The sequence below is a fragment of the Pseudorasbora parva genome, chromosome 18, assembly GCF_024679245.1.
Source record: "Pseudorasbora parva isolate DD20220531a chromosome 18, ASM2467924v1, whole genome shotgun sequence".
NCBI lineage: Eukaryota > Metazoa > Chordata > Actinopteri > Cypriniformes > Gobionidae > Pseudorasbora > Pseudorasbora parva.
In genome coordinates, this window is record NC_090189.1 from 17725401 (window position 1) to 17746191 (window position 20791).

General features: G+C 38.7%; 1 protein-coding gene across 1 annotated transcript in view; it reads right to left on the reverse strand.

Moving 5' to 3' along the window:
* Positions 1–523: 523 nt before the first annotated feature.
* The window catches only part of si:dkey-112m2.1 (transmembrane protein 132C), a 176840-nt gene continuing 156572 nt past the window's right edge, over positions 524–20791 (reverse strand). The window contains exons 6-9 of the mRNA XM_067423619.1: positions 14727–14935; positions 6438–6705; positions 4057–4248; positions 524–3388 (exon numbers count right to left, since the gene is read on the reverse strand). Coding sequence (XP_067279720.1) covers positions 2270–3388; positions 4057–4248; positions 6438–6705; positions 14727–14935 — 1788 coding nt within the window. The 3' untranslated portion in view covers positions 524–2269. The remainder of the gene's footprint in view (positions 3389–4056; positions 4249–6437; positions 6706–14726; positions 14936–20791) is intronic.

The following is a 20791-nucleotide window of genomic DNA, read 5'->3' on the forward strand; positions in this document are numbered from 1 at the left end:
TACAATCATTTAGCTCGAAGGGATGCATGGTAATGTCACATTAACATGGAGCAAAGCCTCGCCGCACTGATCATTAATTAGTCTGGCCTGTCTCAGAGGGGAGGGAGCAGCACCATCCAGCATTGGGATCCTGCCTGTATAGTTTAGCACTAATGAGCCTTTAATGTGCAGGACCGAAGACATGGAGTATATCTCACATCCAGAGCTATTGTGTCTGCAATAACCTTTGAATTAATACATGGTGCTCAGACTCTGCAACAACACACTTCTCGTTAAAGCCTGTGGTTTACTGCTGTGCAATGGGGTAAAATGATAGTCTGCTCTGAGAACATTTATTATATGTGGCAAGGTTGAGTCGCGGCATTGTATTTGCACACTTACAGTATGTTTCAGCAGTTTGCCACACGCAACCTTTATTTGGAGACTTGGATCATGCGCTTGTCAAGGAGAATGACCATCAAAACCTGCATGACCCCTTTGAGGCAGCTGGGGTTAGAAATCAGCGCCATCAACTGGAAGAAAGTGGAAAAGCAGGATATGGTGTTTTATTTAATATGCAAATAGAAAATAGTGGTGTGATGCATAAATTAAAAACAATTGTGTTAATAGGCAGTGCTTTACAGCTTATAAAACAGACTACAATTAAATAAGAAAGAAACAAAAAAAGCTTTGCATCTTAAAAGTAATTCAAATGCTACATAACAAACAGAAACTGACCACATATAAGGGGGACATTTTTCAAGAGTACTGACTTGATTGGATCACTGACCGCCAGCATTGTGTATTCCAAGACAACTTCCTCATGCACAATTGTGGTCTTCAAGAATATGTTTGCGTTTCATAAAATACAAGACAAGCAGGGAACAGCGGAGAGAAAAATTAATACAATTTATAGCATTAATTCAACTTTATTCTAATTAAATGAGACATTTGCATGATCCAGATGGACTGATTTTTGAGATCATCTGATGTCATGCCAACACAACACCTGGATGAGAAACACTATCTTAGAGAATGGTTTATGAAATAAACTGTTATGGGTAACAGAGTATTGATTAAATCATTTATGATGGTTAGAAATGGTTGGCAAATATAAATTGAGTGTTTGACTAATCAATTTATTCACACATAAATGTTCTCTCCGCTGCATCGATCTCATTACCTCAGGATTGCACCCCCAAACTCATCAGATCCAGTTAACGTTATCCTAATTATTAGGCCTGTCAGTGGAACATTCAGTTAGGTTGGTTAGATGTTTCTTGTTCTATACTGCGACCACTGTGCGGGGAAAAAACTGAGTAGAATGGAACGAAAGCAAAGAAACGAACGAAAGCAAAGAAACAAACAAACAAAAAAGAAAACAATGCAATAGCACACATACATAAGCAATTGGAGTGCATACCATCTATCATTCTAATACTGTAAACAACATATTATACAATATTGATAACACTACCTACAACAATACAATTTGCTCAACAGCTCTCAAAGAGACATGGATGGTCATTTATCTGCTGTTTTCCCAGAAGTCTTCCTCTATATATACATGTTCATTCAAACTGTTGGTGGAAAAAGTTCCAAAATAGACATTTTTTCATCCATACTTTGAATTCACATGCTTTTACATATGGGAGTCAGTCTTTTGAGAAATACAGTAGATGCACTAACACGGACAGGAATAAAGATGTATAAAAATATGTAAAATCCTACAAAATGTGTTTTCACTCATCGTCAGAGCCAGTCGATGTTCAACTCATGGAAATGCTTCGGTTTCCAGCGCGCCAGTGATATGTTTAAATGTCAGCTCTTTGTGTGTATATTTTTTTTTTTAGATATTCACTCACGGAAAGGTACCATCACCAACCAGGCTTTAGTGTGATACATTTAAAAAACAGAACAAACAGAAAAACAATCAAAAAAACAAATGTATATTTCAAAATAGAATGGAATATCCTCTTCTTCTTGGAAAAAAAGAAAATATAGACATCTCAATTGTAACATTTCTCATAATCCAATGTTCTCACATTCTCAGCGGTTTCACAACCATCACGGTTTTCCTTTCTTCCTGATGATGAACCCTCATGACAGTTTCCATGGAAACAAGACCAGATGAATGGCTTGCCTTTTCATGGTGAGATGTGAGTTTGTCTGAGTGCAGTAGAGTCAGGCCAATACCCCCCCACCCGACCAACACTACCACCACCTTATCCAGAAGGCATATGGGTGAGCTACGCTTTTATCTGAAAATACATAAATAACTTCAAGCCCACTATGCAATGTTCTTAGTAGCATTTTCGTTTAACCTTTCCATGTAATTTCGGAGCTCTTTGGAGTCCCCGAGCTCGATGTCTGGACAAACCCATTTGATGTCGTTCTGCCCAATGAGAAGTGGGCTTATGGATGGGCAGCCATTGATGGGCTTGCTATGGCTGAATGTGGTGAACTTGACTCGTTTCCTTTTGGTAGTGGGTGAGTTTATGGACTCACTCTTGTGATCTCTCCCAGTGCACACTGAGTCAGAGGCCGACCTGTGGACTTGGCCTTGCACGCTCTTCTGAGATGAAAGGCCATTGAGGAGCTGGCTACCTTCCTCCAGGCCCAGCCCGGAGTCCATGGTCCCGCCCAGCTCCTCTTGATCAAGACACAATCCCGCTTGGCTTTCCAAAAGCTCCGCATCGTGGCCCAACCAAACCCAATCGTGGGCGTGAGACATGGTCTCCTGACCTTCCAGCGGGAGCTGCTTGTTGCGATACTTGAGGGCATAGGAGACGCAATTGATTAGGAATACCAAGATGGCCAGGCAGAAGACACCAAGCAGGGCGTACATGCCTATTTCCAGATCTGTGAGCCCGCGGCGAGACTGCAGCAGGTCGTCCTCCGTGTTATGTCCAGGTGGAAGGTCTGCTTGAGCTGGGAATTCTGAGAAATCAACTGGAATACCACCAGCTGAGAGCCTGTCACCACTAGCTTTCCCTGGAATGGAGCTTTTGATGGTGGTAGCACCTCGGTTCATGATTCCAGCCTCCATATCTGAGATCGAACCTCCGTAGTATGGTGCATTGGGCCTGTATCTCCTGTCGCTTGCACTGTTTTCTGTTTCATCGGCACGGCCGAACTTCACATGGACGTTTGCATTGCCTGCTGCCAGAAGTGTGCGGCGCTTGGTTTTTAGGCACGATTCGGGTCCATACATCTCCAGGCGGACCAACATGCCTTGCCCTTCACCTTTAGCCACCACCACTGGCCACCTCCAGGTGGTGCTTTTTCTCACAAATACCACATTGTCATCCAGCGAGGTGGCTGTAAGGATAAAATGTGCTGGGTTATAGAGGTCAAGCGGGGTCATGGAGCCATCGCTGAACTGAAGCCACGCGCTGACAAGGGACTCCTGGAAGAGAAACACAACATGAAATAAATGCTCTCGGGCGATGATCATTTTCTTGTATAAAGTATGCATGATTTTTACTCCAGTGCAGGAAGGTTCAGAAGTCCCCAAAATCACATTTCAAACTGAACAGATGCAATGATCAGCGGGAGATTCAACCAATTTGCCCGTTTTATGTCTATAAATGTGGAGGAAAGAGGAAACCCCTGCCGATGCAAAGGATTAGAGAAATCAGCTTAATCAGAAAGGGTTTTAAATGTGAGATGACTCAGAATAAGTGGGCAGCCCCGATCAGCATGATCCACTAACAAACCACAGCTCCTCATCAACATGCGGCCCGTGTCAAACAACTTTGTCCATAATTACAGTGATTACGTGATTGCACCTGCTCATGGATAAAACAACCCCACATTTCTGAGAAATGGACATAGAAGTATGCAATATTGTGACTTGAAAACTAGAAATCAATTTTACTGCATGGAGCTGAAATTTCCAATGAGATGAGTTACACAGTATTTAGAAATAGAAACTAATCGATCAGCTAAATGAATTTATTAATAGAATCTCAATTAATGTATTGTTCAATCTATTGTCAACAATTAATTGTTAATAGTAACGATGATAATAACCAACAAATAATAATATAATATAATATAGTTTAATTAAACTACCTGATTAGCATTGCGCATGGTCTCCTGTGTGGTAGCTGTGGCAACAATGGCCCTGTTGCTTCCTGGGCTGAGCTGGAGGTTCAGGGAAAGGCCAGAGACCAGCTGCACACCCAGCTCTGTTATACTGACTTTATCATCCAGAACCCGGATCATCCTCTCAGCCAGAACCGTGTCCGACAATGGGGACATCACCTGTTAAAAACATCAAAACAACAAAAATTCTCTCCTAGCTTCTCATTCAAACTTAGTGACATGACAAAATTTAAAAAATCTAAGTGTCATCTGTCCGCCCTCAGCCATATGGCAATATCTGATGCACAGGCATAGACATGACTTCGATATGAAAGGGGATGAGAAGATTTCTAATCTGGATCAATTAATAGCAAAGCAGCCACCTCCATATTTCCTCATTCATTAGGTTATAATGAAGTGTCAGAAGTCATTTACTTCCGATCTGTAAGTGGGACTTCCACTGTCACCCGCGCGCATGCATGGCCCGCACTTGCTTCTAATCACTATTTGCACACTGTCTGGGAGTCTACTGGAAACCATTTTTCACTCTAAAATGCAGTCATGCTTAGGTAGAGAAATTATTCTTATTCTGTTTTCATATTCCGCTCTTATTCCGCGCGCATTCCTAATTTGCCATTTGAATTGAGAGATTTATTAATTAGACATAAAATAAGAATAAGCAAGGGGAGCCTCGGGCCTTACACATTATTGCGTAAGATGCTGCCCCAGTGCTCCACTTTTTATAAATAGATCTATAAAATAAAAGTTAGTGCTTGCTATGCTACTTCAACAAATCTTTTCTTCCAAATAGCCTACTTTGAAACCAATTTTTGAAACCTTGCGCATTTTCCCTCTTCTAATTGCAATTAATTAGACATTCAATTTAGCTTTAATGAACTGCAAAAACAGATGGGCCCCTTTTGAATTTTAACTGTGAGTTTAGACTAATAGCAAGGTGAACAATTGGTCATTTGGCTTTGGTTAAATGGTGGGTTTTTGATTTCAAGAATCACGATCTATAAAGCAGTACTGGTTTCCAGACTCCACGTATTCCATCCCACCATTACTGGGCTTTTTATCTGATTTTAATTTTCAGCAAATGGATCAGATCGAAGAGCTCTCCTCCTATGGCTCTGGCATATTTTTGCTGCCAGGTAGCACTCTAATGCACTTTATGCTCGTCAAGCAGGTGTATTTATGTGAGAAAGCACAGGTGACATCTATAAGAAAAAATGTGAGGTTTTCACAGACCATCACTTAATCAGTCTTAATAAAGAAGATTACAGTTTGTGATAGGAGCTGTGAGATGTGCAGATAGAAAGCACACAAGACACAAGCTGTGACAGAGGCGAGTGAGAGATGCTGTCCATTTCTTGTCTGACAGCGTACACGTGTCACATCACAACTTGGACTGATTCACCTTTCATCCGCATGGAGAGATTGACAAATGACAGCCTGGCTTTTCCAATGAAAACAAGGACGTCCTCCGATTTTATTCATGCAGTATAAACACAAGGGAACTGCGGCTTAGTCAGCTGTAACTGTCAGTTTTGTTCCTCCAACATTGGCAGCTCTGGTCATGGTGTGTTGAGGAAATTGCATAATACGCTATAACAAATGAATCATGGATCATATTTTAATAATGCTGTAAATCCAAAGATTATTGGATTATTATAGTAATGCATACAGCCACTTTCACACACTTTTTTTTCAGTATGTTTAATTTTATGGTACATGATAGCAGAGGCGTGCCTCTGTGCCCCCTCTGATTTTTGAGCCAAATGACTTTGAATGCAGCTTCCAAAAGACAAATAAATTATATTTTTACCATCGATATTTAACCAAGCGTACAATCACACCGGTGTGATTAGAACGCTTTGTGCATTACATTATGAACTGCTAAATTCTATTCTGTATTTGTGCTCAGTGTTCATCATATAGTCTATATGGGTTTCAACCATATAATATTTATTTTATGTTTCTGACATTTAAACACAGATAAACACTAGAAATAAACATGTATAGATGACTATACACTCTCAAAAAAAAGGTACAAAAGCTGTCACTGGGGTGGTACCTTTTTAAAAGGTACACTTTTATTCATTTGAGGTACTAATATTTACACTTTATGTACTAATATGTACTGTACCAATATGCACACTTTAGGCACAAAAGTGTAGCTTTTGAAAAGGTACCACCCCAGTGACAGCTTTTGTACTTTTTTTTCTGAGAGTGTACATGCCTGATGACTACAGAAGTGGCAATAATCTTTTCAACTTAGTGTTTGATTGATATTCGATATTCCACACATTGCATTCACTAATCTTAGAATATTGTAGGTACAAAAAGAAAATTGTCATGTTTCTCACCTGAACTTTGGTGGTGCCAGTGTTCAGACCGATCAGAACCTGTTCCTCTGATAGCTTGGCCACGCGTTCATCTCCCACTCTTAACGAGTCCCTCACCAGCTCCGTCACATCCACCTGCCAATCACTGCCCAAGAGGAAGTCTGGCTGGCCCTGCCACTCCTCTGGCTCGGCCTCAAAGTGTGTGAGGACACGGACCGTGGTGCTCTGGTACTGTGGACCACAGCTCCGGTCCTTCTTGGCTCCTTCATCAACGTCATCCTCTCCGAACCTGTAGTAAAGAGAGCAACCAATGTTAAGTTACATCCCATTCTCAATTCAATTCTATTCTTGTACAATCAACCCATTAAAATTAAATAATTTTAAATAAAAAAATGCATATTAAAAAACAAACAACAAAATAAGTGTGAAACATTTTATGATTGAAAACAAATAATAAAATATATAATATTCTATAAACAAGTTTAACAAATTAAACTTGCACTTTCAAACAAAAATCGTGTTGACACTCAATTTAAAATGTATACTTTTTAAAATCAAGTAGAAAAGTAATACAAAAGTATACAAAAATAAATAGAAATTTAGAAAAATTAAATGGTTGTCAGATTTTCTATTCAATTCTAAATCAGTGGGGAAAAGCATATGGTTGAAAATAAAGATAAGTCTTAAACATAATATACTATTATATTCTTTCTTTTTTAGCTTGCACTTTCAAAAACTTTGTGAGTTGACAAGAAAAAAAAAGAAAAAAAAAAGATTTCTTTTCTATTCTAGAAAATCAACCCACTAAAAATATTTATAGATTTATAGATATACATAAAATCAAAAATGTAAAATGAAAAACTTTCAGTTTTAAAACACTTTAAATCTACTTTCTAAGGAAAAACACTGGACAAAATCACTAAAAAAATTGAAATCAAGTAGACACAATGTAAAAAAGTAAAAAAAAAAATGAAACGGTTAAAAACAAAAAAGCTGTACATTAAAAATATTCAGTGTGTGTGTCCTGCTTTTAGTTTATGGGGACCAATGTCCCCACAGGATAGTAATAAATATTGACCTTTTGGGGACATTTATTTGTATTTTGAAAATGTAAGAACGCAGAAAGTATTATTATTATTATTTTTTTGATGGGAGTAGGGTTAGTGTAAGTGGGATAGAATACAGCGTGTGTGTGTGTGTGTGTGTGTGTGTGTGTGTGTGTGGTCCAGGTAAATGTTCCCACAAGGATGGTAATACCAGAACTGCAGAACAGGATTGACAAATGAATTTCTTGATTTTAAACGGTAATGATCAATCAATAAAATAGCTATAACTAGCTATTTAGTAGGCTATAGACTACCATTTATGTCCACAAACATAAAAAAAAACCTCTAGAAAAGTATTATAAATAAATGCAATGTATTACACATTCATTATATGGTAATATAACCTGTGAGTGATGTCTTCATTGTTTAATGTTTGAATAGCATTAAGAATAGAATAAATTCTTACATTTTGTTGACATTTAAGTATTTATATTTCATCAACAAACTGAAGTAAAAACAATTCTGTTAACAAATTGATACAAAAACTGCCATATGTGTAATTTAAATGTTTGTTCAACTCAGTAGCTATTTGAGTGTTGATGTTAAACATGTTTGATTCATTGATTAATTATGAATTTATTATTTATTATTTAATTTTGGCTTCAGTTTTCAGCCAAGTGCATCCTGAATTTTTGGTTTTGATGTCTATGGAAACCATGAAAACTCGGTAACGCTTTATTTTAAGGTTCAGTTATTAACGAACTAGTTGCTTATTAGCATGCATATTACTAGGATATTGGCTGTTTATTAGAACTTATAAAGCACATATTAATACCTTATTCTGCACGATCTTATTCTACACCCATTAAACCTACCCAATATCTAAACTTAAATGCTACAAAAACTACCTTACTAACTGTTAATAAGCAGTAAATTAAGAGTTTATTGGGGCAAAAGTCGGAGTTAATACTGAATATGTGTTCCCCATACTAAAGTGTTACCGAAAACTCTATGAGATGTCTATGAAAACATGGAAACCCAATGTGTGCACGCGTCTGCCTGTAGAGCAGTGAGGCTCAACCTCCTGTACAGGGCGAGTTGCTTCAAAAGGCTGTAAACATGAACCCTATTCACATGACATTAATGCATTTCCTCTCCTGACACAAACAGTCCAGACTAGGTGAATGGCAGGGCAGCTCTGACTGTTCCATTATTTTGAGTCAAAAATATCCAAAAAAACGAACAAAACAAAAAAATGGCAGTGGCTGGTTAACATGTTGTCTCTGACCAGTGGGGAGGCCACGCTCCTTTAGACATTTACGCAACGACACCTGACCAACGGCAGAAACAGTATGACATTTACAGAACGCAGGTGTATAAACAGGGCAGACGGCACTCAGCTGAGGAATGTCAGGTCACAGGAGGTCTCAGGAGTAATGAGCTCCAGTCTTACAACAAAACCGCGTGTCTACTGCTCTCAGAAAGGTAATCAAAATGCTACTCGAACCAAGGGCACACATGATAAAGCCAGGGTGCAAAAGTGACTTGCCATGTGACAAATGTGAGTAAATATGGGCTTTTTGATAAATACAACTTACCAGCTGGCCATTATTTTAAAGGAATAACACACCTGTTCATGACAATTCTTCAAAATGTATTCCCTTATGCTGTTCCAAACCTGAATGACTTGAACCTGAGCTGACATTTTCTTTAAAATATCATCTTCCGTGTTTCACAGAAGAAAAAAGTTAAATAGATTTGTAGTCTCACCTAGCCAGAGTTCAGACTGCCGATAAAAGGTCTGAACATCACTGCTTTCATTGGCCAAATATCACCAAAGAAGCCTCCTGATTGACATGATGTAAGCAATCACAGTAAGTTTTGTTCATGTCATGGTGTGAAAGTATAAAGTCGATGTCTCTATATGATAACAGATGGTCGTGCATGTGACAAATGATTTATTCAAGAAAGTTTACTGCCACAATGGCAAAGCAAACGTCACATTCTTTTGAAAATCCAGTCTTTAGTTGATCCTGATAAGCGTTCATTGTCCCCGTTGTAAACATGACAGCTTTCTTCTTCCATGAGAGGGTTTGGCATCACGACGGCTTTGTTTCCAGGTGGACCGTTAAAGAAAGTGACACACACATCTCTCAGAAACTCTAGAGAATTCAATCAGATGACGACTTTAAAACTCAATGCGTTTCCCATTTTTGTGTGCCCTATGGATCAGATGATCCGTGTGCCCGTGACGTCTGAGGTTGAGAATTGGTTTGGAGTGACATGAGGGTAAGAATTTTTGGGTGGACTATCCTTTTAAATATTGCAGCATACATTATTACATATACACCACTAAGAGAAAACATTTGTGCATCTTCTAACACACACAGTTTTTCCGCCTGCACGTTGCAGCAAATAATAAGGAATCTTTACAATATCAAAGTGATGTTTTATTAAGAAATTTCGGAAGGAGCACGTCAGATAATTAAACCTAATTAAACACGAGTGGAGCACTATAAGCTAATCAATGTAATCAATGATAGGAGATGTATATATACGGGTATGGGGGGTGGATACTCTGGCTTGGAAATGATGCTGGGAGTAACACAATGGTTTGTTTGTCATTAAAATTAAAGGGGTGATGAATTGAGAAATCAACTTTCCCTTGAGCTTTTGATATATATAAGGTCATGGTAATATAAGAATATTCTGTAAGTTTCAGAGCTGAAAACTTCCTTGTTAGTCAAAGAAAAGCTTTTATAGACACCAGGCCCAGAAAACGATCAATCTAAGAATATGCAACACCTTGACGTCATCATGTCATGTGAACTGACAGGGGAGCAGAACTTCATTAAATATGCAAATCTTATCCAATCCTAGCCGTGGGCGTTTACTTCCAAGTCTTCATTGTGGCACGCCCATCAACACAGAGCGTTCAGGAGAGAGCCTCAAAAACAGAGTATAGCCTATAACTTTACCTTACCATGCGAAGGTCATAAGTTGACCCCAGACAACAGTATATAAAAAATAGGTAACACTTTATTTTGATATTTACTTATTTTCTATTTTGATAAAGATTATTTTGATGAGTCCACTTTAGACATTCTAACTATATGTAACTTTGCAACTACATGTCAACTAACTGTCATTAGAGTATTAGTAGACTTGTGTTAGGGTTCGGGTTAGTAGAATAAGTTGAATTGTAGTTGCCAAGTTACTTATAATCAGTAGAATGTCTGTTGGACAATTCAACTTATTCTACTAACCCCAACCCTAACACAAGTCTACTAATACTCTAATGAGAGTTAGTTGACATGTAGTTGCAAAGTTACTTATAGTTAGAAGAATGTTTAAAGTGGACTATCAAAATAAAGTGTAACCAAAAAGGGAACCAAGTAAACCTTTTAAACAAACCACACTGAGAGTCCATCTATCTTCATTCAACATAAGAGTGGTACTTGCATGTCTATTGCATGTCTATTTTTCTTGCATAGGAAAGAGCTGCCAGGGGGCGTTATGAAGATGGCCGCCAAGTGAACTTGCCTTGAAGGAATTTGCTAATTTCTTTTTAAATAATTAAACTGTCACAAGGACGAAAATACAATAATAATAAAAAAATATATATTCAAATACAGTTTCATGGCCAGTAAGAAATATTTCTGAGTGCTAAACTTACTCAGTTTAATCAAAAAGTCAATTCTTTTTTTCTTTTTTTTACAAAAGAAGCTCAGAGATGCTGAATTTCCAGGTAGATTGGTACAAGAGAGGTTTGGCCCGGGAATACATTTGTATCTTCGTTTTGAGAACATGGACAAATCGATCAGTGTGCAATCCACAGATTTGATTCCTGTCAACCACACATTACTGATGATATCCAAACAACTTAAAGCCACTTATTCCTCAGACTCAATCAATGACTCGCAATTTTTCTACTGCTCATTCCATCTGTCTTCCGTCATCCTCTTCTCACTTATCATGCATGAGTCAATACGGCAGAATTGTTTCTGGTGGAAGAGTAATTAAAAATTATCTTGTGGATATCTGCAGCATACGGCAACATTAACCTGCACATTGTTTGGTGTTAGTGCGTCAGAGGCAGGTGTGCCTGAAGAAGACCCAGCAGTAATTAAAAAGTCAGCGTCCGCATCCTCCCCTCACCTCAATCATGCGTTTCGGAGGGAGCTACGCTACACGTCTGGTGTTACCAAGAAACAACAGAGCATTAAAACAGCTGAGGGGAGGGTTGATAGAGACAGGGCAGGTGAGCTGGAGCATTATTGGTGAGAGACTTGTTACAGTAGTGGAAGAAATGGTTCAGTTTTCAAAATACCAGCAAAACCATATTGTAAATCGTGTGGGATGTGCAGGATATTTTCTAAGGATAAGATTATAAAAATTGATAGAACATAGGCAGGTGTTATCTTATTTATAATTTATAGAAGTTAGTATATATATATATTGAAAACTGTTAGGGGTTAACAATATATATATATATAACGTGGGGGAGAGGACGCTGGCGTTGTCTGTTCGCCGCTTCTCCACCCACAACAAATCATGTTAATGTACTATTAGATTTACATTTTATTTTATGTCCTTATGTTTGTGACTAGTCTAACAGTCAGAGCTACAATTGGGACTGTTGCTGATTGCTGGCAGCCACTGAGAGGTCGTTGAGAGGTCGTTGTTCGTCGTTTCGCCGTTTTCAACCGCTTCTCTAATGTTTACGTTTGAATTGCTGCGGTTGGTTTCTGGTTTGGAGGACATTTGATGTTTCTCGCCGCGGGTGCTCACTGGTGGTCTCCCTTGGGCTTGGGCTGCATGGTGGCTGAAGTTTGCACCGGGCTAGCGTCATCCGGGCTCTCGTCGTCGGCGTCCGGCATGATGTTGGGATGTTCTGCTTCTCGGCTGCGCCGCTGTTCCGTCCTGCATTGCGACCGTGGAGCGGCTTGGACATCTGCGCCGGCCCCGGTGTGTCCACAGAAGTGCCCGGAGGAATGTTCTGCCTCCTGCATGGTGCTGCAGCGATCCCCATCGTTTGAATCATCATGAAGAAGACCCATCGTCTGGTCTTCAGCTGTCATGCCTCGGCGATGTCATCGGGACACTGCCGCTGGGAGAAATCTGAAACATGGAGTGGACCACAGTGTGCTGCGGAGCTAACAGTGTGCTGCGGAGCTAACAGAGACTTCCACCATCAGCTTTTTTCTGTCCACCATCAGCTCTGTTTCTGTTCACCATCAGCTCTGTTTCTGTTCACCATCAGCTCTGTTTCTGTTCACCATCAGCTCTGTTTCTGTCCACCATCAGCTCTGTTTCTGTTCACCATCAGCTCTGTTTCTGTTCACCATCAGCTCTGTTTCTGTCCACCATCAGCTCTGTTTCTGTTCACCATCAGCTCTGTTTCTGTTCACCATCAGCTCTGTTTCTGTTCTGTTTTCTGTGTTGGTTGATTGTTTGTAGTATTCTATATTTTTACTTGTTATTCATTTTTTGTTGTTATCCCCCCCCCCCCCCCCCTTGTTGCACTTTGAGATTCTTCGGAATGAAAAGTGCATTATAAATAAAATCTATTATTATTATTATTATATATATATATATATATATATATATATATATATATATATATATATATATATATATATATATATGAGGAAACTTTAACATCCACAAAAACTTTCCAGTGGATAAAAGGTAATTTACAGTGAACAAAATAAGTTATTTTTTACTAAGAAAAAAACATCACACTCAAGTTTTCACTGTAAGTTCTTTGGGAACTTATGTAAACAAAGATCCGCAAAAAAAGATGAGAATGGTTATGAATCTGTGAATTGATTCAGAATTCGGATCGCCAATGTCACGTGATTTCAGCAGTTTGGCAGTTTGACACGTGAATCAATACGCTGATTCATAACCATTCAAATCTTCGTTCGCAGATTGAAAAGAAACCCAGAAGAGAAGACAATGCTGAATAAAGTCATTGTTTTTGTTATTTTTGGACCAAAATGTATTTTCGATGCTCCAAGAAATTCTAATTAACTAACTGATGTCACATGTGTGGACTACTTTGATTATGTTTTTATTCCCTTTCTGGAAAGGGAAAGTGCATACACTGTAAAAAATTATATGTCCAATAAGTTATGACAACATATGTTTCTACATTGTTACACTTTTTACAAGTTATACAACATGTAAATAAAGTCAGTTTAACATAATCTAAGTTTAAATAATTTAAACATCCAAGTCGATTGTACTTAAAGGTCCCCTTCTTCGTGATTCAATCTTTCAAACTTTAGTTAGTGTGTAATGTTGCTGTTAGAGCATAAATAATACCTGTAAAATTATAAAGCTTAAAGTTCAATGCCAAGCGAGATATTTAACAGAAGTTCCCTTTCAAAGTCTACAGCGAACGGCCGGTTTGGACTACACCCCTGCACTTCCTTGCATGAATGACGTCACTAGAACCGTTTGTTGACTAACCCTCCGCCCACAAGAACACGCGGGGGCGTGGTGTTGTTGCTCTCCCACGTGGAGAAGAGCACGCATTCAGCGCTTGCATCTCCCCGTTATGGTAAGAGGCGGGACCTTTCCGGGAAAGTGCGCTAAGCTGCTGTCCAATCACAACACGGGAAGCGCTGGCCCAATCAGAACTCGTTACGTATTTCTGAAGGAGGGACTTCATAGAACAAGGAAATCATCAGGCCGTTTTTAGGACAGGGAAAACAGCGCAGTACAGATAAGTCAATTGTGTGAAAAGTACTGTTTTTTTTACACGCAAAACATGAACTCATGTTATATTGCACACTGTAAACATAATCAAAGCTTCGAAAACCCGCGAAGAATGGGACCTTTAAAATTTCAGGCTGTGCCTTTTTTTTTTTTTTACAGTGTACATTCAATGGAGGAACAGAAAGCTCTTGGTCTAAATATAAAATATCTTAAACTGTGTTCCGAAGATGAACGGAGGTCTTACGGGTGTCGAACGACATTAGAGTAATTATTGAAAGAATTTTCATTTTTGGGTGAACTAACCCTTTAAGAGACCAATGCTTTGTCTGCATCTATTGCAAATCGCATGGTTTTTAATTCCTTCAGTATGTCAGTATGTCTAACTTGTTTCTCCAAGTGTATAGTGTAAAAGCAGATATCGGATGCGAGTCACTTTTAAAAGATGATGTAAGCTGGTCGTCAAAAAATTGTATATGTCAGCAAATTGGAACTGGGCATCAGGACCTGGATTTTAAACACCACCATAAACGTCACTAACCTCTGGTTGGCAGCATCTGCAGGAACCCTCCAGCCCCTGATTTGGCTGAGCTCTGGATCAGACATCTCGATCTGCAGGGGGAGTCGAGGCATCCACACACTCACCTCCAGCTGAGCGCTGAGGTAACTGTAGGTGAAGTTCACCATCATCCGCACTCTCCCACGCGTCTCCTTGCCGTTGACGTACACATAATCGCACCTTTCGGACACCTAAGAAGAAGGAACACAAATCAGACAGCAGACAAACAAAGCATTCAAGGCACACTGTATTCAAAGCAGCACTAAATTAAAGAAAATAGCAGCTCTGGTCGAGGTATCAGCCTACTTTTCGCTCCAATTTCCTGGCGACCATTTCGAATTTTGAAAGCGCAAAAAATGAGGCCTCTTCTTGTGCTAATCAGTGCAATATGTGAAAAACAGTCTGGCCTTTGTGTGTTTTGTGCCGCTGTTATTCGCTTTCATTCTGCACTTTAATGAGGAAGATAAGAGATTGGACAGGCTTTGACTGGCCTGTCCAAGTATTTATTTCTGACTACAGTCAGTGGGAGAGTAGTTGTCGTTGATAATGAGAGTGTTTGGATGTCTATATTTCTCAGGCTTTGGGTTTGAAAGGAACTAAGCAGATGGAGGGATGGAAGAAGAGAAAAAAAGTCTTTCTACAGCAACAAAGTAATTCATTTGCAGAACATCTATACCCCTCTTAACATATGGTTATGATACCTGGCAGAGAAAATCTTATCTCGTCCAATCAACCTGAGGGCTTCTTTAATAACAACAGATGTGGAAGTGGACCAATGGCATGGCTTGATTTCTGAACAGCTGCCCTCAAAATCCAAGATGACAAGAGTGTCAGTAGTTTGTAAGATTCCCTTAATGTTGCGCCATTAGAGCATCATACTTGTTACATCTCAATACCAGACAGCTATTTAGTAGCTGCAATTAGCCAATCTCTCATCAAATTATTTGTTGACTGCAAAGAGTATCTCATAAAATCAACTCCAGCATTTTTTTTACAATAACCATTTGAAAAGAAAAACAGAAAATCTAAACTCAAAAAAACACCACTTCCTAATAAAGTTTTAGACCACTTTTCCATTTGTAACATTTATTTAAGCTGTGACTAACTTTAGTTTTCAGTAACCATTATACAGTGTGCATTGAACCCTGTGAAATGAATAAGTCATGTTGTAATAATGGCTACAACATAATTATATGTTTGAACTCAAAATCACATTGACTTCCATGACAGAATCGTGGAAAGGTGGATTTAAATAATAAATGCCAAATATATAAATGACTTAAATGACAAGGTTGTTTAGGATGGTTTCAGTTACACCAATGAAGTTAATTTTTTTAAACAGTTTTTCTGTTGTGGACTACTCATAGAATTAAAAAGGTTTAAAAATCCCATAGAATTCAAATGCAGGATGACAAATGAGCACCAAATCAGCATATTTGAAAGATTTCTGAAGGACTCTGAAGACTGGAGTAATGGCTGCAATAAATTCAACGTTTCTATCATATTTTTATATAACAGTGGGGACAAAATCCACTATGGTAAAACGGGATACCTAGGCTTGTAATAATAACCTGCAATGAACTTAAATATAACTCCCACAGCAATTATATCTGTTAAACACCTGTTAAACTGTCTGGATCTGCCCATATACATGACATAATGGAACAATTTGCCGTTTTACATCGACGATTGTATTCTTTACTTCCTCATTTACAGATTGTAAATCTCCCACAACAGTATGCGAGCCAGATATCCTTAAATATGCTCTAGTGGTCCATGAAGGTTATCGCCTTTGGTGTACAGGGTGACTGAGTGTGAAGTACATGGGGTCAGTCTAACGTCACTGCAACCTGCCCTTCCCATGAGTGTCTGTAAGCATCATAACTAGCAGGTCTGGCAGGGCATTAATCAGAAACATTAAGACTGCTGAAGAAAGGGACACTTACAGAGGACATCAAGATCCCCGCAGGGAACTGAGTTGGGTACTTAATGACCCATTCAGACAGGCACACAGAGAGATTGGACTTTGCTGTCTGACGCAAGCACTGTCCCTTTCTGCCCGTTCATGTCTGACTGCGGTAATTAGCAGAGCGCATCTTGAGCATCTCTAGACGTTCACTGCAAGGTGAACAGAATGTTTGGGATTAAATAGAAAAAACTAGATATGCCAAAAACAACTGCGACAAGGTACAAAGATCTTTTTTCGCTCACAGTAACTTTACAGCTTAATATAATAATACAGCAAACAGATAATAATCAAATGCATTCATATGAAATCTGATTCAAATGAACTGTGGTTTAATTAAATAAACTGGATAAATAAAATACAGAAAATAAAGAAACTAAAGAAAGAAAAATGGAAAAGAAAATATATATTAATATAATAAAAAACAATATATTATAATATCATGTCATATTGTATCAAATTAATCTGTATTACTTTAACGGAACAGGAACAACACAAAAACAACTGATTCATTTGAGAAAATACCATTAAAATGGTTTACATTTAAAATATTGCATTTTACTAAATATATTTAACACTGATGCGCATAACTCCGTCAACAGTCACAGTCATATTGTTTGTAGTTTGCTCATGTATTTATGTTTTCAGAAGAACAGCTATACTGTACTTTCCTACAAAGGCAAAATTCATAAACAGTTGATGGCTTTTTTTGGTTGAATCTAAATTGAGGTAAAGGTGGGGTAAGTGCTATTTCAAATCAGCTTTACCAAATGGACTCAGATCGAGTGCATAAACAAACGTGTAGCCTATCAGCAGTAAGGGGCGTGTCTTCTAATGACGGAGAGAAGAGAGCGCTCAGTACACGTCATTATTCAAAAGACACAACACTCAGGACGGACATTAGCCGAGTGATGACAGAAAGAGACAGAGGGCAGATAAAAGAAAAAAAGGGGAAGATGTCTGTGGAACAAAAGAAAGTTTACGATAAGGCAAGAAGTATCAGCTTTCCAGCACTGGAAAGAACTCAAGGAGCGAAGGCCGAGGGTGCTTTATTTCTTTTCCATGAGCGGGTAACATTGCTTTTGTTTTGTTTCACAGAACTAATATATGCTGACTTTTTCTTGAATATGCGCGTGTGCCATGTTCGCTTGCTTGCCCATTTGCAATCGTATCGTCGTTCACTTCAGCGATGATAAGGACCAGTTAATTTCTACACTGTATAAGCCTGGAGCGTCTAAACCCCCTCACTGTCTGCTTTTAGGCGTCAGCTTACAAAATGTGTCCGAACAGTAAGTTAATATACTCCTAATATATGTTTGTACGTAATTGTAATATGTCGTTAGTTGGTCTGATGTGCTCGTGCTATCGAGTTGTTCATGTGAACGGTTTGTGTTTTTGTGATCGCTATAATCCTCTAATCTGGTCATAATTGTAATATGTTCATTAGTGGACTGTTGTGCTTGTGCCATCGAGTTGTTCATGAGAACTTTTTGTGTTTTTGTGATGGAAGGGATGACTTTTTCATTGAATTTGACCTGGATTACCATAGTAACACACAGATTCTGTCATAGTCGTTGCCTGGGTTATGTATGTGTGAGGCGGAGCTATCAAAATAGGGACGTGTTTGTTTTGATGATTTGAAATATCAACAACGGTTACCAGAAAGCGCTTACCCCACCTTTAATATACATTTCCATAAACGGGTTTCTCTGAATCTGATCGTAATTGTAATAATAATCTCTGAAAGGACAAAAAAGAGATCAACTCAATTTTAAATAAATGTGTAGTTAACTACATTTCGCCTTTGTAGTGTAGTTGAACTATACTTAATATAAATAGCTTGTAAAACCACAAACATCAAAATAGGTTCTTAAAGGGGGGGTGAAACACTCAGTTTCAGTCAGTGTCATGTCAATCTTGAGTACCTATAGAGTAGCATTGCATCCTGCATATCTCCGAAAAGTCTTTATTTTTTTAATAATTATATAAGAAAGATGCGCTGTTCCGAGTCTTTCCGAAAAAAGCCGAGCGGGTGGGGGCATATCATGTGAGCGGAGCTAAATAATGACGTGTGCGCGCTGCTGTTATTGTGTTGAGTGTGTCGTAAAGCTGTGTCATCCCTAACAGCGGGAAAAAAACTTTATTCAAAATAAAAATATGGCTTTTAATCAGATACAGCCATACATCTATGATCCGGAATCAGACCCAGAGGCTGCAGTTGAACAGGAGCAGCAGCAAAAACGACTAGAGCAGGACGTCTCTATGTGGTACAAGTTATACACTAACTATATAATATGCTTAGCGGCTTGTGTTATTTACATATTTATACTTGAATTATATCGTCTTATTTTTGTCTTTGAAGGTGTACATGTGAGAAGTGCAGTTGTGCACGTGTGTGTGTGTGTTTACGCGTGGTTTGTGTAGACAATTGTAACGTTATTAAGCGGACTGGTTTTGCACGGCAGGCTAAGTTAGTGTTTACATAGAAAGACACGGAATAGTAGCGCATTTGAATGAAGAAGCGCACTTATTTAGTTCAACATATTTCCCCACTATTTGTGTATTGTTGTTTGGAGTGCTTTTACAATACACAAACATAAAGTTACACATATAATGGCCAGCTAAACAAATGTACACGCACTACACATCGCATGCTCCATTGATCAATTTCTATATTTAGTAATATATATAGTAACTATACGTGATCATGTTTGGGCTACTTGATGAGCATATGCAAAAACACAGACATTTGAAGCAGTCTAACTCACCGCCCGCGGTTCTAACGTTGGGACCTTTATCGTTGGGACTGCTCCATCATTCAGCATTAGGCGATCGGAAAATCCGGCGTCAAGCTGGGCCTTGTTTATGAAACAGTCGGCACCGAAATGCAGCGAACAGATATAAACATTCGCGCAACTCAGTTGCTGATCCGGAAAAGCAAATTACATCCACTGTTGCCTTACCGCGGGGTTTTTGGGGAATCTGTGCAGGACTGACTTGGTCTGGCAACCAAAAACGCACTTTTTGATGTCATTGTTAATTGTGCACATCACCTGTGCAGCGCAGCCTACGAGCCAGCGCTTTGATGGGCGTAGCCTGTTACTTTCGCTCTCTCCCTCTCTCTCTCTCACGCTCTTCCGGTAGAATTGTCCGTAAGGCCCATACAAGGAAATTCCGCCCCCATTAACGTCAAAGGGGACGCATGATCGCAAAAAACTTGCCGAAACTTATGACTAACCGGAAGTAGTATTTTTGACAAAGAAATACTTCCATCAAATGTCCACCTTAACTTTTGAAACTTTGTCCATGTTTAGTATGGGATTCCATGTCTTTAACAGTGTAAAAAGATCAGTATGCATGAAACAGCATTTCACCCCCCCTTTAAACACGAGGTTAAATGCACGTCCCTTAACTTGCACATTTGTATGAACACACATAAAGAATCCTATTGATTGTGTGTCATCTAAAATAATCTGCCCTAGCTCTACAACCGGTACATTTCCATACTATCCTGACTTCTGTCTCTGTATTTTCCTCTCTCATTACTCTCTCACTCTGTCCATCTATCTGTCTATCTGTCTCATTTGCTGGATTGTCTAGACAGCTCAAAATCGAAAGACATCACAAAGAAATATTGCACATCAAACACATTAACAGCTAACTGTTTTTCCGGGTTTCATAATCTCACTTGACAAATACAATATCAACAGCCGATAACTGAAATGCCCTTAAAGAAAGAAAGAAGCAAATCCAAACTTTAAATTGGTCTGGGAACTGTGGCAGTAAAATAGCAACAGATATGGGTCTTTAAACCTTGGGGAAATGTAGTTCTGGAATCTTTAGTTTTACATTTGCCATTGTTGGTGAGGTCTGTAATCAATTGTATGGAGAAGAAATGCTTGAACATTCATCTAAACATTTCCTTTTGTGTTCCACTCTAAAAAGAAATGTTTGCAAGTTTAGAACAACATCCTGAGTAAATTATAATATCATGCTGATTTTTGGCTTAACATGGCCAAAACCTAGAAAAACTGGCTTCTACAAACTTTTTATTAAGTATTTATTAAATATTTTGTATGCA